Source organism: Pan troglodytes, chromosome 8 (genome assembly GCF_028858775.2).
Source record: "Pan troglodytes isolate AG18354 chromosome 8, NHGRI_mPanTro3-v2.0_pri, whole genome shotgun sequence".
NCBI lineage: Eukaryota > Metazoa > Chordata > Mammalia > Primates > Hominidae > Pan > Pan troglodytes.
In genome coordinates, this window is record NC_072406.2 from 128,549,469 (window position 1) to 128,567,136 (window position 17,668).

Sequence of the window (17,668 nt, forward strand, 5' to 3'; positions counted from 1 at the left end):
TGGACTGGCTGCCATGAATACCAGGAAAGGTTTCAACCAAATAAAGCATCCAGGACTTGGAAGTACTCTTGTTCATAATCTCTTCTTTGTCTAATTCTTGCATAATGTAACAAAGTTTGTATGAAAAGGCTGTGCCTCATAAATGTTGGAAATTTTAATATTATAATAGTCAGAAACAAAAAGTTAGGAAAAACTAAGAAATAATGTTAGCTATTTTCTATGAGCGTTTAAAAATTGAGAAACTGACTAAGAATATCTGTAGATTGAATTGCTCATCACTTTAAGTTAACATAGTAGCCAAAATGGCAAGTTTCTATTACGTTAAAGTATATCATGAAGCCTATGTACAATCATGTAAGGTTATATTTAGCTATATTTGAACATCAATTTGCCCATACACCCATTAACATAGTTGAACAATGACAGCACCAAAAAATTAACAGGTAATATAGTACTTACTATGTCCAGGTGCTATTCAGACAATAAATAATTCAATCATCTTATTTAGCATATGAGCTAGGAACCATGATCATCCCCATTTTACAGGTAAGGAAAGGAATAGTGAGGCTTACTAGCCCAAGGTCACACTGCTAATAAGTGGCAGAGGCAGAATTTGGTCCCAGCATTCGGGCTCTGAAAACAATAATGATAACTCCCATATTATACTGCCACACAGATAAGAGGAAAAGATTAGCTATGTTTGTTATTGAACTCGGAACATCTTATAGCAGGGTCTGTTTGTATTAATTGGGATGCTTACACACAGAAATGAGTTAGGGAAAAATATTCTGAAAGTGCCTAATCCTGGTTTGGAAAAAAATATTACCTTTTAAATGCTTATTATCTAACACCTTGTAACCTTAAAGTAACTTTCAAGAGTGACTCAGTTTGTGCTTAACCAAAATATTACTAATAATGAAACAGCAAAACCTTGGAAGTTTCCATTGCCAATCACAAGATGTAAGGCACACCCTGATAATTTTATTTACTCTGCAGAGCATAAGGTGGAATAACATGTTCTTTTAAACGTAGAGTTTAAACATTGAGTTGCATCATTGTGAGGAAAACCACTTAGTATTTTATAGTGAGGTGACTTTACAAGTAAAGATCTTCAAGAAGATTTTTATGTGATTTAAAAAATCAGCTTAGATGCTTGGAATTTGGATTGTTGCATTCTTGTTCTTTGGCACATCAAGAGGTAAGATTCATAATTTATAATAAGTTCTTTAAAAATAATGAGTATACTTACATCTAAAATGTAATTGACATGAACTTATTCTTTAGAAATTACTATTGCTAATTTCATTCTTAAGTAGTTTATTGTTTTTATGAATATGTTTAAAATATTGGCTGCTTATATTTCTTAGTATTTATTTATTTTTTCACTTAACATAAAATTATCAATGGAAAATGCATCACTTAATACTGAATGAGTCTTATGAACATAAAGAAGCATCTATTTCCAACAATATAAAAGAGTTGCCGGACAGTCTTGTGTTGGGCTCCCAGCTCTGCCACTTACTAGTCTTATGGGCTTAGACATTGAAGTCTCAATTTCTTCATTTCTAAGATGGGTACATAGCAATAAATGAGAAAATATATACAAATTTCCAAATTCTGTAGCTGACTCATAGTAGATACTCAATAATTGAATGAATTAACTAATTATTAATGTCAGTTGGAATGTCCATTTTTTTTCCCACTTCAGTCACAGTTTTCTGGAGGGCTGTTAGTCTGTGGACATTTCTTAAACATTAACTCAGTATTCATTGACATGTTTGCTCTTTATACTATGGATTCCTTAGACATTACAATGTAAAGAGTTAGTGATTTTGGCTACTTTTACCATCCATGTTTAATATTGTGCCTATAAGCAAACATTAAAATTAGTTGATTTATTTTAACCAAACTAGAATCAAATAATTTTAATGTTGAAAGAGATCAACCCCTTTGTTGTAAAGTATCACGTAGTTGGTTGAGATAGTATGGTGGTAAGAAGACAGTCGTCACATCTAACATTCAGTTCAACCACCGGTTTGAATTCTGAATCTTCTTGGGTTTTAGTCCTCGTTCTGCTGCTTGGTAGTTGCTTAACTTTAAACAAGTACTTAACCTTTCTAAGCCCAGATGATTGATCTGTAGAAACAGGACAGTAACCAAAATAAAATTATAGGGTTGTGCAAATTAAATAAGATGCAAGTTGACCATCTGAAATCCAAAAATCTAAAATCTAAACTTCTCCAAAATCTGAAACATTTTGAGCACTAACATGATGCCACAAGCAGAATATTTCACATACAAATACTTAAAACAAACTTTGTTTCATGCATAAAATTATTAAAATACTGTATAAAATTACCTTTAGCCTATGTGTATAAGGTATATATGAAACATAAATGAATTTTGTGTTAAGACTTGGACCCTGTCCCCAAGATATCTTATTGTGTATATGCAAACATTCCAAAACACAAAATCTGAAACACTTCTGGTCCCAGGCGTTTTGGATAAGGGATACTCAATCTGCAATTCATGTAAAATGCTTGGCATGGGATTTGGGACATATTAGTAGTGAGCAATCAATAAATGTTCGCTCTTATTTACACAGATGAAGAAAACAAAACACAGAGAGATTCGTTGTGTAACATCTTGGCGCTAGCTTGTGGAATTGGCCAATCTTGACTTTCAGTTCAGTGTTTTTCAGTCCCTGACCTCCAGCTCTTCTCTATTGGATAAAAAATGAAAGAGATAGGACTATCATTAGTTTTCATATTTCAAGAACTATATTCTATTTTGCATGATTCTCCTGCCCCAGGACAGTCCTAATTGAGTGCTGAAAGCAGTTAGACTGGTGTAGGCAGAATTAAGAAATAGGCAGTTTTCCCTGATCTGCTGAGATGATATTTAAAGCCATGACTACAGACAGGATCATCAAGGGAGTGACTGCAGGTAGAGAAGGAAGATGGAACTACTGAGTCCTAGGACACTTCCTCACTAAGAAATCAGGAAGATGAAGGCAAACTAGCAAACAAGACTGCCAAGAAGTACTCAGTGAAGTGGTAGGAAACCTAGGACAGTCAGCATCCTAGAAGTCAATTTAAGATGAAAGAAATAACAGCATGTTTGTGTGAGGCTAGGAATGATCCAGCAGAGAGGAGGAAAGTTGGTAAAGCAGGAGAAAGAGAAGGGAGTAATGTTGTGCCTTACCCCTCAGTAGGTGAGAGAAGATGGAGTCTTAATAGGATGAAGGTTTGCCTTTGCGAGAAACAAAGACAGTTCATCTCTTGTGAACAGAGTGAAGGCAAAATAGAAGGGCAGATATCTGCAGGTAGCTGGATAGACATGCTGGGAGCTTGTAAAAGGTCTCTTCTCTTTGTTTCTGGTTTCCTATTGAAATAGGAAACAGGGTCATCAGCCAAGAGGATTGGTGGGCATGAAGATGTTGGAGGTTTGAGAGGCAAGAAGAATGAAATAACCCAGGAGTCTGGGAAAATGAAGGGCCTAGGAAAATATGATATGATGGCTGGGTAGCTTTAGGATCTGCTTTAATTTCATAACCACAAATTAAAAGTGAGATAGTCAGTACGGTATGTGATTTCCTCCAGGCACATTCAGCTGCACAGGTGTAGACAGGAAACAGGTGAAGTGTTGGGTTTAACCAGAGTTGTGGTTAAGCCAAGTGAAGCAAGAACAGGAGAGAAGTTCAAGGAGAGTACAGGGGTATGGTTTTAATTGACTGTAGGATTTACACTGGATAAGAAGGGAATTGAGGAGAGAAATGTCTGCCTAATAAGAAGTTATTTTAACAAAATACATACTTATGTAAAATTTAGATAATACATATATTTCTCCTACACACCACATATCTATTACACAACTGCCATAAATTTAACAATTGAGCTTACATTCATTTGTATTATTACCTATATCTCATCTATTAAATCTGTAACAGAGTCCATTGCCTTCAATCTTCTGGTACCTACCATTTATGCTAATGACTTCCAAATGTAATCTCTCCAGCTGAACTTCTCCCTGGAATCCCAGTCTCATGTACGCAAGGTAGCTCCACTTAGGTATCTAATTCATATATAATCTACATCTCCAAAACTGAACTCTCAATATCTACCCCCAAATCTGTTCATCTCAAAGTTTTCACAATTAATGGCCTTCCAGGTGCTCTGGCCAAAACACCTTGCATCATCCTTGACTTTTCTTTCTGTCATACCTCACTGCCAATCAGTCAGCACAACTCTTTGGATCCTCCATCAAAATCCATGCAGAACCTGACCACTTGTAACCACACCACTGCTACCACCCTAGTCTTAGCCACCACTGACTCTTATCTAGTTTGTTATAATAGTCTCCTAACTGGCCTCTTCCTCTACCTTGCCCAGAAGCTAACCCAAGTCAGTCCATGTCACTTTTCTGCTCAGAGCCCTCCAGTGGCTTCCCATCTCACTTCAGAGTAAGAGCCAGTGAACTACCAAGTGCTACATGCTTTAGCCCTCTGTTACCTCCTAGCATTAACCCCTGCTCCTCATCCACCTACCCCTATTCAAACTCCTGGGGGCCAGATGCATTACAAATGTTAGGGTTTTTTTTATTATTTTGAAACATGCTATGGTAAACATACTGTAATAATACATAATTTCCAGAAAAATCTAGGACAGAACCCCATATTTAATCACATGCATATTTATGTAGTAAAATACATGACTACGATCCCACATAATTTAATCTCATATTAAATGGGATAAAGACTATAAACAGCTTTAGGTCTGTTATTGCTGCCAAACTAGTTACTGCAAACTAGAAAACAAATAAATGAACAAGCCCAAAAGCAACTATTTTTCCCCAGAGATTTTTAGATTTTGAAATTGCAGAGTAAGACATTGTGGAGCTATGTCTTCTCCCTGTCTCCATTCCCTGGGCCCTAGTCCCGGTGCCTCCTCATTCCTCAGTCACAGTAGGCTCTCTGCTTCCTTGCAGAGTCTTGTGCTTTCCTTCCCTCTGTCTGGAATGCTGTCCCGCACATCTGCACGTGGTTTGCTCCTCTCCCCCTCAGGTCTTGATGCAAATGCTACCCTGGACACCCTATTTTAACTGCAAACCCCTCCTCACCTAAACACACAAACACCCTCATCCCTTCCCTGCTTTAGGTTCCTCCTAGCACCTGTCACTGTTTTAATGTAGCCATTTTTGAAAAACGTATTCTTATTTATTGTCTGTCTCTACATCCCCTACTAGATTATATACTCCATGAGGGCTAGAATTGTTTTTTCCAATGCTGAATTCCAGTGCTAATAGCATCTGGCAAATAATAGGCACAAACAAATATTTCTTGAACAGATTATCGAACCTACTTTCCAGCTTTTCTATGTCTTCGGAAAAGCCTGCTCACAGTAAGATAGAGAAGTGACTCCTTTAGAAAGTGGAAATTAGGAAGATAAGAACTAATATGCCAATTTACATGATTTCTTAACCAATTAACACTAGCTTCATGTAATGTGCTGTTTTTCAAATGTTTCTTTAAAGAATTCTTAGGCCAAAGGGGAAATAAAGCATTTCAACTAGAGAATATATTAAAATATAATGACTCAAGAACTGAAGAAACTGGAAAAAAAATAAGTAAAGGTGAAGAAAGCATTTAAGTAATAAAAATAAAAATATAAGTAGAAGTGAATCATACAAACAGGAAAGATAGAATTCATAAACCTATGTGGCAGTTGCTTAATAAAACTAACGATGCCATGATGGCAAATTTAAATAAAGTGAAATAACCTCAGATGTGGATGAAGTTAAAATGACTAGACTTTGCATAAATTTATGGTAAAAGAATTGAAATTCTAGATGAAAGTCTTACTACTTACACCAGAATAAATCCCAGGTGGGTAAACATTCAAAAGTAAAAGATAAAACATTAGAAAGAAGTATGAAAGAAAAGTGTGTAATTGTTAATAGTCTTGGAGTGGCCAGGCACGGTGGCTCATGCCTGTAATCCCAGCACTTTGGGAGGTCGAGGCGGGCGGATCACGAGGTCAGGAGATCCAGACCAGCTTGGCTAACATGGTGAAAGCCTGTTTCTACTAAAAATACAAAAAATTAGCCAGGTGTGGAGGTGCACACCTGTAATCCCAGCTACTCGGGAGGCTGAAGCAGGAGAATCGCTTGAACCTGGGAAGCGGAGGTTGCAGTGAGCTGAGATCGTGCCATTGCACTCCAGCTTGGGCAACAAGAGCAAAACTCCATCTCAAAAAAAAAAAAAAAAAAAGTCTTGGAGTGAGGAAGCCTTTTCCAAATAAAACAAAACCCCAAAGCCACTAAGCAAAAGCCTGATAATTTTGATTGCATAAATGCAAAATTTCTAAATGACAAAAGTAAAGTAAAACAAAAATATAGACAACAAATTTGAGTATATTTTCCAGATATCTGACTAAAAGGAAGCAAATTTCTCTACTCTTTGAAGAGTTTTTACAAATAAATAAGCAAAAACAAACTTTAGAAAAATATGCATAGGACACAAAGATCTCATCCACAAAAGAGGAACAAATGGCTAGAAATGCACAAAAGGATATTCAAAGTTTCTGATAATTAAATAAATGCAAATTAAAATAACAACGGGTTTTCATTCTTGTAGGACATGTAAGGTTGTCATACTGGTGGTACTTACAGAAACTGAAATCTACATACCCTTCCATAGTATGTAGATTGTATTGTTATTCCCCATATTGACTCTCCATCCCTGTAAGACCATTATACACATTCATCTTTGACCACATGACATGGAAGAGAGTATTCTAAGTCTAGACACCTTTAAGAGCCTTTGCATGGTTTCACAGTTGCATCATTTTCCTCTGCCCCAACAGGCTCAAAACAGAGCCTACTCATTTAGCTTGGATCCTGCAATGCAGAAGGCTGGTAAATCAGAGCTAGGCCCAACCTAAAACCACTGCAGCCAAAGGATAACATGAGCAAGAAATAAACCTTAATTTTTGTAAGCCAGTGAGATGTGAGGGGCTGTTTATTACCATAAAGTAACCTAGCAAAAGCTAGGCTATATCTCCCAATTCCACTTTGTGATAGAGTGACCGGCATAAGGGTTCAATTATTTTCCTGCCACAAATAGCAATACATTTCTCTTAGATCGTCACGTTTTCTAAGTCTTCATTTTTTCACATGTATGACACATAAGGCTAAATCTGTTTTTGGTATTTTTTATTAGCAGTAGTAAGACAAAAAGAAAAAACCAGACTGGGCATCGTTTGGTAAAGAAGTACTCTTTCTCTCCTTTTGTGACTTTTTTTTTATTATTATAAAGGTAATTCATATTTATTACTGAAAATTTGATAACATAGACAAGTATAAATAAGAAAATTAAAACCACTGGGATTCACCATTAATATTTTGGTACCTTTCTTTGAATTTTACTTTTTTCCATTACAGATATTGTTACAAATTCTCTATAAACATTTTTAATGGCTGCATAATATTCCTCAATACCATAATTTTAAAACTATATCCTTTATTATTGGCCACTTAAGTTATTGACCCAATTTCAATGTATTAACTTTATAGCAAACATTATTTTTACAGAACTATTAATCTTTCAATCTTTTCTTAAGTGGCTTTAATACCTTATAATGTTGCTCACTGTGCTTTATCACATCCATTTTCCTTTAACTTTACACTCTTTGTGAGTATTTTCTTATGGAAAAAAGAGCACAGTGGTAGATAACCCTGGTAAGTGATAAACATAGAAAATAAGGACTAGTTATAAAAATCTTCATTTTAAAATCCATAGACTGAATAATGTAGTTGAGGACCTGGAGAAAAAAGCAACAGAATGCAAAAAATAAGGGCAACTGGGCATTCTAGGGAAAACAGAAGGCTGTTTTAGAAAGCCATGATCCAACTATGAGGTCACTGGTTCAAATTAGAGAAGGATCAGAATGGATTCCAGGCAGGAGAAATATTAAGAAGCTTCAATATAATAGGAATATATTGAAGAAGGCACATGTTCATTCTTCCAGGAAGAGAAAAAAAAGGCAACCAGAGAATATAGGAAAACACAAAGAGTACAAGAAAGGCATGATGCAAATATGGAGTAAACCACGATGACACTGATCCTGAGTAATTCAAATATTAGGAAAGACAATTCATTTGAATCGTTTCCTTTGAAGAGAATGAGTGTCTGAACAATGGAAGTGCAGAAAAGGAAATGTAATTATAGCATGCGAGTCGATTGAAGCCAAAAATATTTATCTAGTTATAATAATATAAATTCTGTTCATTGGTTTTCAACTTTTTGGAGTCAGCATGCAGACAAAACATGGAAGGATTAATTTTGCTTATAGAGCAAAGTCTGAATATTATCAATTTTGATAGTATGAAAGCAACATTATGAAGCTGACAGACCTTGGAAGCTGGAAGGGAGGAAGAGAGGGAGAGTCAGTACCTCTAAAATCTTCCTCTTAGGAAACTGGGAGTCAGGTTCTAATGAATATGATGTATGGATCAAAAAATAGAAGGTTACTATTTAAATTTATAATAGAAGCCAATAAATGAGCCAAAAAAAAAAAAAACCAAACAAAAAACAAAACAGTGTATTGACCGCATTGGAGGAAGAGGTGAGACAAAGTGAAGAGTGGGATGAGCTGGGTTATTGAGCTGTTATCTCTTGGCTTCAAGCCTGCCCTTCTGGCTGAGCTTTGCTGAGGCTGGAATGTGGCCAGTACCATCCTAACAAGTGTGGGATGATATCTCATTAAGGTTTTGATTTATGTTTCCATAGTGATTCACGATGTTGAGCATCTTTTCATATGGCTGTTGGCCATTTGTATGCTTCTTAAGGAAAATGTCTGTCCAGGTCTTTGCCTATTTTTAAATTTAGTTATTTGCTTTTTGCTATTAAGTTGTGTGAGTTCCTTAGGTATTTTTTTTTACAGAAATAGAGAAAACAATCCTAAAGTTAATGTGGAACCACAAAAGACTCCAAATAACAAAGCAATCTTAAGAAAGAAGAACAAAGCTGGAAGCAGCACACATCCTGATTCAAAACTATATTTACTACAAAATTATATTAATCAAGACAGTGTGATACTGACATAAAAACAGACACATAAACAAATGGAACAGAGTAGAGCGTGCAGAAATACACCCATGTGTATATGGTCAACTAGTCTTTGACAAGGGCGCCAAGAATATGCAATGAGGAAATGATTGGCTTATTCACCAAATGGTGTTGGGAAAATTGGATATCCACATTCAAAAGAATAAAATTGAACCCTTACGCCATATACAAAATTATAAACCTGTGTGTACATGGTCAGCTAGTCTTTGACAAGGGTGCCAAGAATATAACAATGAGGAAATGATAGGTTTGTTCAACAAATTGTATTGGGAATATTGGATATCCACATACAAAAGAATGAAATTGAACCCTTACCTTATGCCATATACAAAATTAACTTGGAATAAAGACTTAAATGTAAGACTTGAAATTATAAAACTCCTATGAGAAAACATTGGAAAAATCTCCTTGTTGCTGGCTTTAGCAATGATCGTTTTGGAATATGACAACAAAAGCACAGGCAACGAAATAAAATAAATAAACAAGTGGGATTGCATTAAACAAAAAACTTCTGCACAGTAAAGGAATTAGTCAACAAAATGAAAAGGCAACCCTATAGAATAGGAGAAAATATTTTCAAGCCATAAATCCAATAAGGGGTTAATTTCCAAAATTAAAGTCTACTTTAACTCACAGTGAGAAACACAGCCTCTCTCTAAGCCTGGTTCCTCTATACTGACACTCCACCTTTCTGCTGCAGGAAAAGAAGTTTGCTATGAAAGGTTAGGGTGTTTCAAAGATGGTTTACCATGGACCAGGACTTTCTCAACAGAGTTGGTAGGTTTACCCTGGTCTCCAGAGAAGATAAACACTCGTTTCCTGCTCTACACTATACACAATCCCAATGCCTATCAGGTAAGCTAACTTGCAGCCTTCACACATGGATTATTCTAAAATATAAGATTTGCCTATAGATACAGAAGACATAGATACAGTAACCTATTCTGACATATGCTATTGACTTAAATGCAAACATTTCTTTTCAGTGTTATGAGTCAGATTTTTTCTATGTTATCTGTTCTATATTATCTGTTCTGATATATCTGATTTAAATATGAAGATTGCTCTTACGTTATTTCATAACAGGTAAACTTGATATTATGTTCAGTCAATGAGAACCTTCCATCTGTAAGACTGTGAATAAGCAACAATGCCTATTGTCTATTGAATTGAATAAACAGAACAGTCTTGACTTTATTACAGTGGGAGAAATGACATGTACAAACAAATACCTTTCTTGCAACACAAATTATGATCTGTGATGTAAGATGCAACTGAAAGACTCTGGGAACAAAGTGAAGAAGAGCTCACCTTGAGGTCAGGGATGGAACCAGGTAACATTTTGAGGAGGACATGTATTTGAGGTGTATCCTGCAGGATGGGCAAGGTGCTCACAAGCAGAGATAAGCAGGGTAATGGCAAAGGAAGTGGCATGAACATAAAGGAGAGAAACCACAGGCCCGTCTGATGAATGACGTGTTGGGTTAGTCTGTGGGCAGAGAAGGAGTCTTCAAAAGTAAGGTTAGTTAGAAAAGTAGTTGAGGAACAAATTGTATAGTTCCTTCCTGTGGAGTTTATACTTCATCCTGTAAGCCATGGGGCCCCATTGAGAGCTTTTCAGAGATGCTTTAGGGCATTTACTCTGGCTGCTGTTGCTCTCTTGTCTGAAGCTGGAAGAGACTAGAGGTGACTATGAGGCCATTTAGAACTGTGCTGTCCAACATAGTAGCCACTAGCCATATGTGACTATTAAAATTACAATTAAATAAAATTAAAAACTCAATTCATCAGCCACACCAGCCACATTTCAAGTGCTCAATAGCCACATGTGGCTAGTGGCTACCATACTGGACAGTACAGATATAGAATATTTCCATCATCACAGAAAGGTCCATTTGACAATGTTAAATAGAAAGCTATAGTGCAGTTTGGATCACACACGGGAAACAGCCTGAACTGCAGTAATGAAAGTGGTTATGATAATAGAAAATCAACATGATAGACATCATAAACTAGTCTGAGATTTCACACGTAAATGATTGGGAAAATGATAACCCTCTTATCAGAAAAATTGAGGATAAAAGAGAAGGAGTTAGATTCTGGACAGGTGAGGCTTGAGCAGGCTGTTGGAGATGTTAGTCTAACAGCGAAGCAGGCAGCCCAGAGCTGGAGAAAAAGATTCAAAAGTCTTCTGGCTGGGGTTGCAAATTGAAACCCAAAGAGTACATGAAATCTCAGAAGCAGAGAAACGAGGGCAGGACTAGGAGTGGTTGGAGGATCTATATTTAGGGAGCAGGAAAAGAGTGGGGCCAGAGAAGATCATTTCCAGTCTTTACCTGAATCTGTAACCTCAGGGCTTACTTTCCATCAGGCCCATCACATACTGCTGGGCCTTGCCAGCCAGGACAGGCTTCTCCTACGCATTCCTACCGTACAAATATGGTCTGATTTGTAGCTCTCTACTCACCAGACACACATACATATGTACACACTACTCTTTACTGAAATCTGCCAGCCATCTGTAGATGAGTATTTCCCTAAATAATATTCTTCACACCTTCTCCACTTCCCTCCATTTGGAAAGAATCATGTGTAGTTAAACCAGATCTGTACCTGAATTTTGTAATGGATAGAAGCCTGATTGTTTGCTGTTAAAGTGTTTTTCAACAACTAAGATATAGGATAAATCAAGGTATGTACTCAAAACAAGGATTTCCACAGGCCTGACCCATATGTTATATGAGTTTGAGTAATTCTGTAGATGTGGCTGTCTCTAGAACAAGGAAAAAAAGTTCTTATTATGGGTATAGAGACACATAAAGAAACATTCCTCAAAAGTTTGAGTTTTATAATTATCAAGAAGTAAAGAGAGGAATATTACTTAGCTTTAAAAAGAAGTGAAATGCCAATACATAATATAACATGGATGACCATTCAACACATTTTGCTAATAAGCCAGACACAAAAGGACAAATAATCTATGGTTTCATTTACAGGAGATATCTGGAGCAGGTAATGGAGAGTTCCTGTTTAATGGGTACAGAATTTTAGTTTGGGGTGAAAACAGTTCTGGAGAAAGATGGTAGTGATAGCTGCAGGACAATGTGAATGACTTAATGCCACTGAGTTTGCACTTTAAAATGGTTAAAATGTTGATTTTAATGTTATGTATATTTTGACTTCTTTTGCATTTTCATTTTTAAAAGTTTGGAAATATGTACAACTTTCATACAGTTTCAGGGTGCTCCAGACACCCGTGGCCACTTCGTGTAAATCACTGACTATTTCTAGAGCACTTTGAGAGACTACAATATGATCATGATCAAATTTTGTAATTAAACCTAACGAGGGCAACAGACACTTCTCAGATAAGAAATGTGTCAATTACAGAGCTCCCCTACTCTAAGTATTCACAAGGAGACAGATAGTTTCTTTATTCCTCCTCCTCCTCTTCCTCCTCCTCCTCCTATTCTTCCACCCCGTCTTCTTCATCCTTCTCTTCCACTTTTTTCCGGGCAAATTTAGCAGGATGCTTTGTGCCATCAAACTTTACTTTCGACTTATAGTCAGCAACATCCTTCTCATACTTCTTCAGCTTTGCCACCTTAGTGATGTAAGGCTGCTTTTTCGCTGTCATTTAAGTTATTCCACATCTCACCCAGCTTTTTTGCCACGTCTCCAATAGAGAAGCCAGGGTTTGTGGATTTGTTCTAGGCGCAGAATTCTGAACAGAACAGGAAGAATCCAGACGGTGGCCTTTTAGGGGCATTAGGATCCTTCTTCTTGCCTCCCTTAGCTGGTCCATAATCCTTCATTTCCCGATCATAGTGCACTTTAATCACCTTTGCCATTTCATCAAATTTAGATTTCTCTTCCCCGGACATTATCTTCCACCTCTCAGAGCGCTTCTTGGAAAATTCTGCAAAATTGACAGGGACCTCTGGGTTTTTCTTCTTATGTTCTTCTCTGCACGTCTGCACGAAGAAGGCATAAGCAGACATCTTGCCATTTGGTTTCTAGGGGTCACCTTTAGCCATCCTGACTGTATTGTTCGCTAATAGATTAAGTTTTTTTTTAAGTGAAGAGAATCTATGTTGAATACAAGTATTTGGGGGCACCTTCTTTGCCTTTTAGGATGTTCAGGGCATATTTATCCACTTAGGACTAACTCTATTCCCTGATCTTCACTCTTAGGACTCATCAGGCTCATTGATCCTTTTATCCTTTTATATAAGTGGCCATGCACTTGAATTCTGTGGAGCACGGTCAGTAAAACAGAAGGTGATAAAGACAGTGTTTAGGTGAAGCTGGGTCCTACTGCCAATGAAGAGAAAATTGGAAAACTAAGTACTTCCCTAAATAATGTTCTTCACATCTTCCCCACTTCCCTCCATTTGGAAAGAATCATGTGTAATTAAACCAGATATGTATCTGAATTTTTTAATGGATGGAAGCCTATTGTTTGCTGTTAAAGTGTTTTTCTAACAACTGTGATATAGGATGAGTCAAGGTGTGTAATTAAAATAAGGATTTCCACAGGCCTGACTCATATGCTATATGAATTGGACTCATTTATAAACAAATCAGAAATTAACTCTACACAGTTAACATACTCTCTTCTCCAAGTGAGGAATTGTCAAATGTAAATGTGGTGTGGTACGATAAACTTGGTCTTCTGGAGGTCACAGGTCTTTACAGTTACCTTTCTGTAAGAATAAAACCAACCGACTTCCCCCATGAATCCATGACACCTTAACCTAGAGTGACTTATACAGTCACTGGTGGTGATGGACATGTTGCACACTTCCGGTAGTTTCTGTGTCTGCAGCTTTAGTCAAGGATAGAACATACCTAACTGGTAACTATTTTTTACTTGCTAGAGATGATATCACTGGAAATGTAGTCATCAGAATGGATTGATCTCGTACCTATTATGCTTCATGTCTACTCAGTCAAAGAATGCTAAAAGGCCCAGATAAACCTTGATACTTTAATTAACCCTTCCTCTCGATAACCTATTCTGTACAATATTGACATCATTTCCTCGTTTCTATCCTTGTGGCAGCAGAATCTAAGCTGTCTTCTTTTGATCCCATGATGGTGTATGGAGTTTCCCACATTTATGTTGAAAAGCTGCTTTAGAGGGTTGTGCCAGAGTGAATGTGAAAGTGTTTTCTCTACTTATTCTACTTGATTAAACTCCTCATTGATCTCAGACAAGATCACCCATATCAGCATACCTGAATGGAAAACAGATGGCAGATGGCAGGGAGACATGTGCAATGTATGATGTGAATAAACTCCTTTTTACACTAGCATGACAACAGATGCTCAGACCCCACAATGCCTGTCAGAATGCTATTCTCATGTTGAGAAAAGAATAAACAATTTTTTTCGGACTAAATTCCCTCCAAAAGGTTTTTCAGATGTAGAAATGGGACTATAGTAGGTGTTTGAGGCGCTCCAGCTGGGCCTAAGAGAGTTGAAATGAGTGAGCATCTGGATTATCTTAGAGACATAGATGGAATCATGTTTTTGTACTTGGATTGGATTATTTAGCAGAAAAATGCTTCCTAGAAGGCCTGAAGATGATTGATTTTATTGCTCACTTCAGCAAATCCCACATCTGGTTTGGGCCCTATCAGCAGAGAACACTATAATCAGAACATCGCTTGAGAGCCCAGTGGTTAAGCACCTAACTTCAAAGGCCATGTGGATTTGAACCCTGGCTCCAGGATTCATTAGCTGCAGTACTTTTTGGCAAGTTACTTGGCCCCTCAGAGTCCCCTTTTCTAATTTTTAAAATTAGTACCTACCTCACAGTGTTTTGAGAGTTAAATGAGCTCCTCTATAAAGTGTTTAGAACAATGCCTGGCAAATAGACAGATAGGAGTGTTAGCTATTACAATTACTGAGCAAGCCAACTTATGACTCTCATAACCATTAGCTTACAGTCTTGGAGACACTTTACCTAGCCAGCAAATTGTATGATTAATTGCATTACTATTAAACACAGGTAGCCAGAAATAGGCTCTTTGTTTGAATTTCATAAATATCTAAATGTGTTGCTTCCAGGTTATAGGATTCACCACTGTCAGACTTGCTATTTGCTGATTTAAGTATTCATTTTTTCCAATAGAATCGCTTATACTTGTGCCTTTTATTGTTTTAAATAATAAAATCACTTAAATTTATAGTCTCCTAAAGTCTTTGAGAGTTTTGTTATTAAGGCAATCCAACAAAATACAAGAAATACAAAAGAATGTTTGACATAATCATATAAAATTATCTCCAATATGCTGGTGTATTTCATGTGATGAGATTCTAACCTCAATTCCTTACTCATAAAGTGGGGTGGACAACCTTCATTTTGCCATGTTTTTGGCATGCTTCTAGGCATATTTTAATTCTCATGAATTACACTGATCACTGAGAAATGTTATACAAAAATAAGATTTACTGAAACTATGATTTAAACTTCCCAACATTGTCTTGCAAACATTACTTTAAAAATCAAAGATTTTTTCCTTGTGTTGAATTTGTATACTGCATTTTATAATGCATTAACTTTTTGAGCTAGATGTGGTGGCTCGTGCCTATAATCCCAGCAACTTGGGAGGCTGAAGTAGGAAGATCACTTGAGGCCAGGAGTTCAAGATCACCCTAGGCAACATAGTGAGACCCTGTCTCTAAAAAAATTGTTTAAAATTAGCCATGTGTGGTGTCATGGGTCTGTAATCCAACTACTCAGGAGGCTGAGGCGGCCAGATGGCTTGAGCCCAGGAGTTTGCAACTGCAGTGCGTTATGATGGAGTCATTGCACTTTGGCCTGGGCAACACAGTGAGACACTATCTCTAAATAATAATAATAATAATTTTTGGTACTTTTATAATATGTAGCCATAACTATTTAGTAAAAATATATTAAAGAAGGTTGCTAAAGATCAAATTTAGTGAAAGGCTTTCGAGCAGCTTTAGAATAGGTCTACTAACTATTAAATAATTTTTAATTATTATTTTTCCTTAATCTCTTTCTGCTTGAAACAGGAGATCAGTGCGGTAAATTCTTCAACTATCCAAGCCTCATATTTTGGAACAGACAAGATCACCCGTATCAATATAGCTGGATGGAAAACAGATGGCAAATGGCAGAGAGACATGTGCAATGTATGACATGAATAAGCTCCTTTTTACACTAGCATGCGAGCTTTATGTTTAACATGAATGTACTTTGCAAGGTATTGATGTATATTCATGGAAATCTTCCATTCAGTTATCCACAATTATCCGTGTTCCAGGGCCTCAAATTAGTTATCCATTTCCCATTTATTTTTATTATAAATTGCACAGATTACAAGGGAAGCAAATTTGTATAATCACTCTTGAATAAATTCTTCTCTTGACAGGAGATTAAATGGTATGATCAATTTCTCATTTAATTTAAGAAAAACAATTTCCAAGTTAACTCCATGAAATTAATCTTTCTCTCCTATACTTAAGATTAATAGACTGCTAACATCATAAGCAGTTAAATATTTATAAGGCCATATAGTGAAGATAACATTAGTACCTATCTCACGGAGTGAGAATTAAATTTATATATATGTGTTTTATATATATATATTCAGTATATATAAAACACATATATATAAATTTAATTCTCACTCCGTGAGATAGGTACTAATGCATAGGTGCTAATTACTAATGTGTGTGTGTGTGTGTATATATATATATATATATATATATATATATATATATATGGGTTAGGACATATGTATATATATGGGTTAGGACAGAGCTTAGCCTGTGGTAGGTTCTCTATTAACACCTACGTATTACTCCATTTTCATACTGCTATAAAGAACTGCCCTAGACTGGGTAATTTATAAAGGAAAGAGGTTTAATTGACTCACAGTTCAGCATAGCTGGGGAGGCCTCAGGAAACTTACAATCACGGCGGAAGGCACCGCTTCACTAGGCAGCAGGAAGGAGAAGTGCCAAGTGAAGGGGGAAGAGTCCCTTATAAAACCATCAGATCTCATAAGAACTCACTATCACGAAAATGGCACGGGGGAAACCACCCCCATTATTCAATTACCTCCACCTGGTCTCTCCTTTGAGACGTGCAGATTATGGGGATTATGGGGATTACAATTCAAGATAAGATTTGGTTGGGGACACAAAGTCTAACCATATCAACCTACTAGTATAATTTCTTATTATGGAATCAAGTGTTGAGACGTCGGTTTCCTTGAACACTTATTTATTTAATATTTATATAAATCTTTGTGCCAGGTGTTGCTACAGCTGGAAGATATAAATTGCATTAATTTAGATTGGATCAACGGTTCACGGGAATACATCCATGCTGTAAACAATCTCCGTGTTGTTGGTGCTGAGGTGGCTTATTTTATTGATGTTCTCATGGTAAGAAGAGTTGATTTTTTTTAATTATATTGAATTGGTTTTGGATATTAACACTCAGAAGTTGGGAAAATTTAATGTCTTTTTTTTATTAGCTTAGACAGGTACTGAACATGT

At 36.5% G+C, this 17,668-nt stretch overlaps 1 protein-coding gene and 1 pseudogene across 1 annotated transcript in view; one reads left to right on the forward strand and one right to left on the reverse strand.

Annotated features, from left to right (window-relative positions):
* The first annotated feature begins 983 nt into the window (after positions 1-983).
* The window catches only part of PNLIPRP3 (pancreatic lipase related protein 3), a 50,095-nt gene continuing 33,410 nt past the window's right edge, over positions 984-17,668 (forward strand). Inside the window, exons 1-4 of the mRNA XM_001151006.5 lie at positions 984-1,198; positions 9,828-9,982; positions 16,175-16,294; positions 17,423-17,554. Of these exons, the coding sequence (XP_001151006.2) occupies positions 1,150-1,198; positions 9,828-9,982; positions 16,175-16,294; positions 17,423-17,554 (456 nt within the window). The 5' untranslated portion in view covers positions 984-1,149. The remainder of the gene's footprint in view (positions 1,199-9,827; positions 9,983-16,174; positions 16,295-17,422; positions 17,555-17,668) is intronic.
* Positions 12,561-13,164, reverse strand: LOC104008310 (high mobility group protein B3-like; annotated as a pseudogene).